Below are 9088 nucleotides of genomic sequence, written 5' to 3' on the forward strand. Positions count from 1 at the left end.
CTGTGCCGGAGCCGGCCGGGCGGGGTTCCACCGGGGACACGCTGGGTTTGAGAGATGAAAGGCTTCCTGGAGCTTGCCGGTAACTGAAGTTAGTGGTGATACCTCGGGGTGAAAGGTACTAAGCAAAAAATAAAATACTGACAGTAAAAGGTGGCATCCCGGAGTCATCATAGAATGGTTTGGGTTCGGAGGGACCTTAAAGATCATCCAGTTCCAACCCCCCTGCCATCAGCAGGGACACCTTCCACTAGACCAGGTTGCTCAAAGCGTCATCTGGCCTGGCCTTGAACGCTTCCAGGGAGGGGTCCTTCCAAAAACGTGTGGAGCCAGCGCAGCGTTGAAGTGATATGACTGTTGTGTCCAGGGAAATGAATGTCTGCGCATTCCCGTGCACGCAGTCTGCTCCATTCATTGCGAATGCACACACATATGGAAATGCAGTTATGTGGCTTATAACTGCCTAGTGCTGCAGGGCAAAAATAGCATCACATTAAAAGTAACTTTATCCAGCTCTGGGGTTAGCTCTTGGGTACAGAGGGTTGTAAGAATGGGTAAACTATATATATATGTAAACACACACAAGAAAGAGCAAGGAGTTTGACACTGAAAAAGGTACTGAAAAGTACCCCTAGTACCCAGAACCAGCATCTACTGAGATCCTGTTATCCTACAAGGGATTTCAGCTGAACACTGTGCTCTAAAGTAAAGATGCAGCTACTGATGTGCTATATCTTCTGTAGTGTCATGTGGTCCCTATGCTAGCTGCTGAAAAATTGTGGAGAAAATAGCATGTATTTTCTGTATGTTTTTCCTTTTTATTATTAGGGACATTTGCATAAGAGGAATTTATTGTCAAGAATTCCTATTCCTTTTACTTTATGTCATGTTTTACTTCTGGCATCAAGAATAACCCCAGAATAGGTATTACAAGAATCAGACAAGATAGAAATTCTGATTTTGAAATTGCTTATAATGAGAGTTCTGTTTATGGCATTTGGTGAGATAATGACAATATTTGTAGTTGATAAATATTATTTTGCTAATGCTTACTTCTTTTTGTTTTGTTCTTAGGAGTTATGCTGCAGAGGAGTGGGCTGTTGTGGCTTGCTGTGTTGATAACCCTGTGGGTTTCCTCAAATGCTCAAGGTAAGTTCTGTCATTTCTTAACTGGGAGTTACTCTATAATAACTCCCAAAGCTAAAAGTTGGTGTAAAGCATTGGCTTAGCTGAGCTTCAGCTAAGTAATCATATACATTTTTTTTTTTTTTTTTAAGTGCCTGGAATAGTAGTTGCTTGTTTTTTGTTGGGGTTTTTTTTTGGTAGGTATGTCTTATTACTGTTAAATGTAGATTTCCCAGTAAATATAAAAAAAATGTTTTCTTTAGAAACTGTCGATCAAAATGTATACAATTTCAGAAATAATTGCTGTTATACTTTAGAGTGGAAATGCATGCAGAAAGTAACATGGAAAGAATCATTGAGTGGGGTGAACATTTTAACAAGCTAAAGGTAGAGCAGTAGACCTCTACAGACCAAATCTAAGTAGGATATAAATTGGCACAGTGCCAGGTCCTCATTTACATCTGTCGTGGCCTGAATCTTTAAAAAGCAGATCTCTTGCTTCCTGTTGTCATGTGGCCACATGGCTTCTCATAATTTGATTTTTATTAGCTGTCAGTCAAAATATAGAAATTGACTCAACTTCTTTATCTGTTCATATGTATAAATATTTAATGATTGCATTGTTACATGCTTCCATAGATGAACATACAGCATGTATATGCAAGTGTGTATTATATAGTGCTCTAAAATATGTAGCCATATGTTTAGCTAAATAATCAAGCATATCTGTACCTACACCTGGAGAAGGTGAGAGTTGTCATGTAAATGAAAATGACAGGTGGAAAATACAGTTCACTGGCATGCTAGTAGGAACAGTTCTGTTTGTGGAAGTAGGAAAGTATTGGGTTTAACCTGCTGATCTTCACATTGGTCATATAATTGCAGTTACTGAGTATAGTGTGCAGAGTTGTGTTTCTTATAACACTTTTTATAGACACATTGTCACACACTGTTAACTTTTTCAGATGGTGACGTGGAAGAGGAGACTACCTTTGATTTACTTCAAATCAGTAACATAAACCGAAAGACAGTTGGAGCAAAACTGTTTCGAGGTCCAGACCCCACTACCCCAGCATACCGTTTCATTCGATTTGACCATATACCTCCGTGTAAACCAGAGAAATTAAAACAGATTGTCAAACTCATACGGCAAAATGAGGGCTTTATCCTTTCAGCCACCTTGAGACAGGACAGGCAATCTAGAGGCACTATCCTTGCTTTAGAGGGTCCTGGCATCAGTGAGAGGCAGTTTGAGATCATTTCCAATGGCCGGGCCAACACCCTGGACCTTATCTATTGGGTGGATGGCTTCCAGAACGTGATTTCCCTGGAAGATGTGGACCTTGCTGACTCACAGTGGAAGAACCTCACCGTGCAAATAACAGGGGAGAACTACAACCTCTATGTTGGCTGTGACCTTATTGACAGCTTCATCCTGGAGGAGCCTTTCTATGAGCAGCTGAAAGCAGAGAACAGCAGAATGTATGTGGCAAAAGGGTCCATTCGGGAGAATCATTTCAGGGTAGGTAACCTTCAGGAGCTTGGGTCTGTGGTGAGGTAAAGCCATAGCTGCAACTAGTTTGAGAAGATGCAATAGGTGTAGTTTTGTTCTCCTGGTACCTCTTGGATTTGGTGGGATCATAGGTGTTCCCAAGGAGAACTTCTTCAGAGTGTGTTTTTATTCATTGCTGGATCCATGTTGTGTGAATTTGGGGGTTCCTGGAAACAAAGGACTGGTAAAGCAAAGTCTAAGGCCAGGAAAAGTGCACAAAACCAGTTTATGGGCTTTCCTACACAGCCATGCACTTTCTTTTCCAGATTTAAGACTTCTGAACATGTCACATTTTTGTGGTGATTTATAAAATTCTTTGTAAATTTCTTGAAGACCTATTTTTCTGTTGAAATACATTGTTTCAAGTCATAAGAACCTGACAAAATTTATTAAATTCTGTTTGAAAAAGAAAGATGGAAGAAGGAAAGAATTTTATTGGAGCTGAAACATGTGGTGTTGGCCCATCGTCTAACAGAGTATCTTGATTTTCCATTCCGAATAAACTTTCATTTCAATTTATTAAAAAAAAAAAAGGAAAACAAAACAAAAAACCAACCTGGAACAAAATGTTTTGATCAGTCCTGCAAATGACATTTTTTTTTTGTGGAAAACATTTTTTGTTTCTCTTTTGTTTTAAAATGAAGCAATTGGAAACTTCCTGGATTTCCTATAAAATGAAAATTTCTTCCTACCTCATACAGTGATGTGATCTGGCCCAAGTGCTTTCTTTAAGGGTGGCTTCTTTTCACATACAGCTGAAATCAAACTTGAACATACAGCTTCAAAAATTTGAAAATCCCTTTCTTTGTCATCCTGTTGTGCCATCTAGTTGTCAGCCAGAGTGTGACATGCTGGAGTGTGGTTACATAGGGTGACTACTTTTGTCAGGAAAGCCAGAAGCTCTTGCCTACAGCCTCTCTATTCCTGCCTTCTTTCCTAGCCCATCTATAGTGCTTATAGAACTCATTTTAGAGCTGTACTGTTAAGTGGGGCCCTGAAGTAACCTGTTTTTAAAGGGTTTTTTTCCATTTTTGAGGTTTTTTTTGGGGGGGGAGGGGGTTGGGTTTTTTGGGGGTTTTTTAAGTGAAACAGGCATTGGTTTGGTTTTATAGTATTGTCCCAGGGTCGTGTCAGCACAACTGAGGAGACAATGAAGTATGGTGCATGGGAATGACTGGCTAAGGATGGAAGTGCAATGGGGCAGGAACTTCAAAAGTTGGCTTTGACCTCATGATGAACGTCTCATAGAACTACAATCTAAAATGTGCTCTGGAAATGGAGACTTGAGCTCATTGCTGATTAATAACTTTTTTATCGTGCCATATTTCAGAAAATAGCTGATTTTGTTGCTTATAGTATTGAAATTGTATGTAACAAATCTATCAACAGAATTTTTTTCAGTGTGTGTCAGGTTGAATGCCTTGTAATTTATTTTTTTTTTAAATATTTACTTATAGCTAAATCCAGTCAGTAGCATGGGTTTGAGACAGACCAGTTATTGGTTAATCCTAAATTGATCTGTTTGTTTTGTTTTTTTTTTTTTAATTATTATTACAGGGTCTTTTGCAAAATATTCAGTTAATCTTTGATACTTCAATAGAAGATGTTCTGCGTAAAAAAGGATGCCAAAGGAGCCAGTCAAGTAAGGCTTTTTACTTCATTAATACTGTTCAGTTGACTCTGAAAATGAGAAATGTCAATGGTGACATATTATCCTAAAACCATGCAACAGAGCCCTCTGATATGATAGAGGAATCCTATTTTAAAAATAAAAAGAAAATCCAGTTGCTTCTTAGTGGTAATAGAAATTTATTTGTTAGCTATATTGGGATACTACTTCTACTCTCTAGACTATTGTTTTAGTTCTTATTGCTTAGGTTTATAACTCTGAGCCTCTGTTTTTAAGTTAGGAGAAAAGCTGTCAAGCAAGAAATTATTAGAAATAGAAGGAAAAATGAAAATATCTCCATTCTTCCATGAGATGTCCATGGTTCTCTGAGCATAAGACTGGGAATGTTGCTTCTGAATTCTGCTCAATGGGTCCACAAGCAAGTCTGCAAGTCTTAAAGGCACTGAATTCCTTGACAATAAGTTTGTTGACTGAAAGAAGCTTTGGGTTTGAATCTCAAAGCATTGTTAAAGCAACCTAAGGGAAATAAGAAAAAAAAACAAAAGAGGTTTGGAGGGCATGTATGTAACACGCTGCCATGTGTCCTTGTTAGTCCAGTTCATGCTGACCTCACCAGGAGGGGAGCCCTCTGTATGTGGGAGTGTATTGGATTCATCATGAAAGAGTTATGAAAATTTGTCAAATATGCACTAAGGTTTTGTACTTCTAAAATAGCTACCTCATGGGAGGTGCTAGCTATTTTACTTTCCCGTGTTTGTAACTGGCAGGAGCTCAGTCAAGAATCAGAGACAGCTAATTCCACCAGAGGAACATGATAGGTACACAAGGCAGTCAGGATTTTGGGGTTTTATTTGATACTCCTACCATCTGAAATGCCATTATTTCTATCTCTTCACCAAAATCAGTTAAGCATACTTTTTTCCTTGTTTATGCAAAATAAATTAAGCAGTAGCAGGTCTGAACTACTCTGAAGGGGGCCAGAGTATTGTGATTTTGTAACAAAACGTCTCTATAAGATATATAAATGTGTGTATATATATGTATGTATATATCTATATAGGGGTGTGTATACATGTATACGCACAAAAAATTTAACTGAGCGTGCTAGTCTATTTTTAAATCTTGATAAAGGATATTAGTTGATTATCTCATATGTTCCAGAGGTGTGCCTTGCTTCAGGACCTCAGACACAAGTGTAATGATGTGTTAGAAATGAGTCACATGGGCTAGAATGGAAGTGGCCTTAGATGGCACAGGCAAGAAGATATCCCCTCATTTGTTGGTTGTCATCGACCTCAGCCAAGCTCTTTTCTGTACTGAGAAACTACTCAGAACTACTTATTACTGGTTTTTAGCTTTCTTAGCGTAAGGAAATGCTTGAGGAGCACAACTGCTGTGGGAAAATAGAATGTGTATTTCGGTCTAATTGTAATCTTGAATAAAAGAAAGATGGTTTCAGGAAGGATGCAGTTCAGCTATCCTACTTCATTTACCAATGGAAACAAAATTCCCAGAAGTGAAGTAGAATCTTGAGGGCACATGCAGTAATTGGTGACAGAACAGTCTCATTCAAGAGGATGAGGTCCCTAGCGTTGATAGATTGAAGCAGCAAAACCAGTGAAAGAGGGTGTCTTCAAATGTTTTGTGTTATTATTGGTTGATCACCACAAAGGAAAATAGTTTGGCCAAATGTTAAGAAATATCATCAAGTGAAAATGGGAGGTTACTGACTTATACTCTAAAGAGGAAGCCAATGGGAGCCTAAAGGGATAATTGAGTTCTCTGTGCTGATATGTGCCTTAGGAGGAATTCTTATAACCTTCAGTTGTTGCAGCTAATAACCATCAGATAATTTTTTTAATGTATTTGCTATCACATATGTTAACTACCAAATTTTCAGGTCCAATAATATATACAGATTTGTTTGGGTTTTTTTTTTACCCTTCTTGGGAAATATTACCAATAATTCAGTTCACAGTATTTTTACTTTTACTTTTACTTTTACTTTGCAATGAGGTGAGAACACTACAAGATAGATGTTACTTGTGCAACAATGACAGAAGAAGACACACTGGCTTGAGGCCATAAAAATTACTTGAGAGGCTTGTTAATGCATGACTGATTTTCTGGCATTGCCTATCCAGCTTAATTACCACAGTTGAAAAGCCATGGGTAATATGTTACTGACCACACTAAGATGCCAAATTTACATCTGAGTGCCCCACATGGCAGATGTTACTAGTGAAGTGCCCTCAGTTCTAAGGACACAGAAAGCCTGCTGCTTCTTCGGAGGCAGGAATGTATTTTCCTACTACATCTTTAATCCTAGTATAAGAATGTGAAGTACGGTGAAATGGTAGGTTGGAACTGCTGTTGGATTGAGGTTAAGAAAGTACCTCTGTAGTGTGGTGGTTGCAGATATTTTAGGCAGGACTTACACACAGTGCTGGGTAGGATTGATGAGCCCTCAACACAGGAAAGACATGTACCTGTTGGAACGAGTCCAGAGGAGGGCCATGAGGCTGATCCAAGGACTGGAGCACCTCTCCTATGAGGACAAGCTGAGAGAGTTGGGGCTGTTCAGCCTGGAGAAAAGGCTTTGGGGACATCTTATAGCAGTCTTCCAGTACCTGAAGGGCCCTGCAGGAGGGCTGGGGAGGGACTTTTTACAAGGGCAGGTAGTGGTAGAATAAGTGGTAATGGCTTTAAACTGGAAGAGGGTAGGTTTAGATTAGACATTAGGAAGAAATTCTTTACTGTGAGGGGGGGCAGACACTGGAATAGGTTGCCCAGAGAAGTTGTGGATGCCCCCTCCCTGGAAGTGTTCAAGGCCAGGCCGGATGAGGCTTTGAGCAACCTGATCTAGTGGAAGGTGTCCCTGCTGATGGCAGGGGGGTTGGAACTAGATGATCTTTATGGTCCCTTCCAACCCTAACCATTCTATGATTCTAAATAGGCACATCAATAAAATCCCTTCTTCAGCTAGATCAACAGAATGATATTTGCATATGTGAAAGGGTGCACATTCTGCTCCTCTGGTTTCTCATTTTAAAGATAATCATGTGGTCCTTCCTGCAGGAAGCCAGCAGCAGAGAACTGATTTCCCAGTGATCCCCAGGCATCTTCTTTCAGTCGTTGCCAAGTATCAGTAGGAAGTGTGGATTTAGTTCTTCTAACATAGTTTTGGTTTATGTTTCAAAAAAAAACTGAGATTGCAACTTTATTAATGTCCTCAGAATGTTCCGGTCAAGGCACACTCCATGTTGGCTTGAAAAACATGAAATTAATGACCTGAGAAGTGCTATGGGGGAATCTGAGAAACCTAGTCTTTCAGTGCGGTAGGAAAATTGCATTCTTTCCAGGGAATCAAAAAGCAGCTGAAGTAAACAGTTATGACACAGAGTTCTGATCTGCTATGTGGTATACTGGTTTTCTCCCATCCCGTAAGTGAAGCTGGACAGTTACTTTACCTCTGGAATACTGCGAACAATTTATTGTAGACCTTGACTAGTGGCAGATACTTCATAGCTAATTGAAAAAAACATCAAGCCAATCATTTCAAGTATGGTTGAGAAGTAATTTAATGTCATCTTACGGGTTGGTACTTTGTTCTTTTATTTTTAGCCTTCTAAATGAATGCCTTCTGCTCCCATTTTCATTGCTTGTACATTTAAATGTAACATTTTACCTTGGATAATCAAGCATCAGATCAAGCCCTCAACATTCTTAAAGCATTGTCACCTGTGACTTGTCAAGACTGAATGATATTGGGGTGTTTTGAAGCATATGTTTTATGGCTCACATTTCTGTGCTGATTTATTCTTTTTAAATTACTAAATCCTTTGCTTCTCCTGGTAACCGTGAGTTATTGTGACTTTACAAAGTCTGGTAAACAAGTCTTTATTGAGAAATAGGGGAGTATGGATTTCTACATAGCTGATACCAAAGTCGAGTGTACCATGGAGTCCTTAGAGAAAGCTTCCATGGAATCCATAAGATGCTTACCTGCTGGAGATTTAAATACTTAAAAGAACACAGACTGTTTTATTTAATTATCTGTGTTCTTTTTTTTTAATTACTGCTGATGCTTTCTGTTATATTGCTTTTCAAGAATTTACTATGGACAAGGAGATTTCTTAAACTGCTGTTAAAACGTGTCTAGTTCTCCCTGTATAATGCATGCAAAGTTCTGTTTTAATTATGATCTGCCTGATGGAGCAGTATTTGGAGTGACAAATCAAATATTCAGCCTGATCTTACCCTTAAACGCCATTTCACTTTGTAATTAAACTATCATTATAACAGCTCCTCTGTGTTTAACACCAGGCAATGCAACACAGAGCAGCCCAGAGTCTGGTATAAATTGCATAATGGTCCAAGTTTGAGCCAAGTAACCATGTAATTTATGGGCAGAACAAGGACAATGACTTTCTGCAAGGAAACTTTCTCCTGCCTTTTTCTCTGCATTTAGAAAATGTGAAAGGTCATGAAAAAATCTGAAACCTTTCATGCCTCTGAGTGGATAAAATGGGTTTGCTTTTTTGATACTGTGTCCTTTTGTTACACATTCTTCATAAATTAATGTGTTGCAGTGCCAACTATGTTTTAAAGTGACAGCCATGTGAGACACAGCTTGGCTACTAATTTTGAAAAGGGGAAGCCTATAATTGGAACCAGCTGACATCTAACCCTTCTCTTTTATTCATGGGTATAATCTAGCATGAAGGTGTGCCAAAATAGGTGTGTTTAAACCCTACCCGTGGGTGCCAATCTGTGATTTCAGC

The 9088-nt window shown here is 39.0% G+C and overlaps 1 protein-coding gene across 1 annotated transcript in view; it reads left to right on the forward strand.

The window, feature by feature from the left end:
* Positions 1-1075: 1075 nt before the first annotated feature.
* Positions 1076-9088, forward strand: part of THBS2 (thrombospondin 2) — a gene marked incomplete at its 3' end in the record, with an annotated part of 31420 nt that continues 23407 nt past the window's right edge. Inside the window, exons 1-3 of the mRNA XM_029085105.1 lie at positions 1076-1146; positions 2088-2644; positions 4232-4316. Of these exons, the coding sequence (XP_028940938.1) occupies positions 1077-1146; positions 2088-2644; positions 4232-4316 (712 nt within the window). The remainder of the gene's footprint in view (positions 1147-2087; positions 2645-4231; positions 4317-9088) is intronic.

This window comes from Antrostomus carolinensis, unplaced genomic scaffold (assembly GCF_000700745.2).
Source record: "Antrostomus carolinensis isolate BGI_N321 unplaced genomic scaffold, ASM70074v2 scaffold17215, whole genome shotgun sequence".
Lineage (NCBI taxonomy): Eukaryota > Metazoa > Chordata > Aves > Caprimulgiformes > Caprimulgidae > Antrostomus > Antrostomus carolinensis.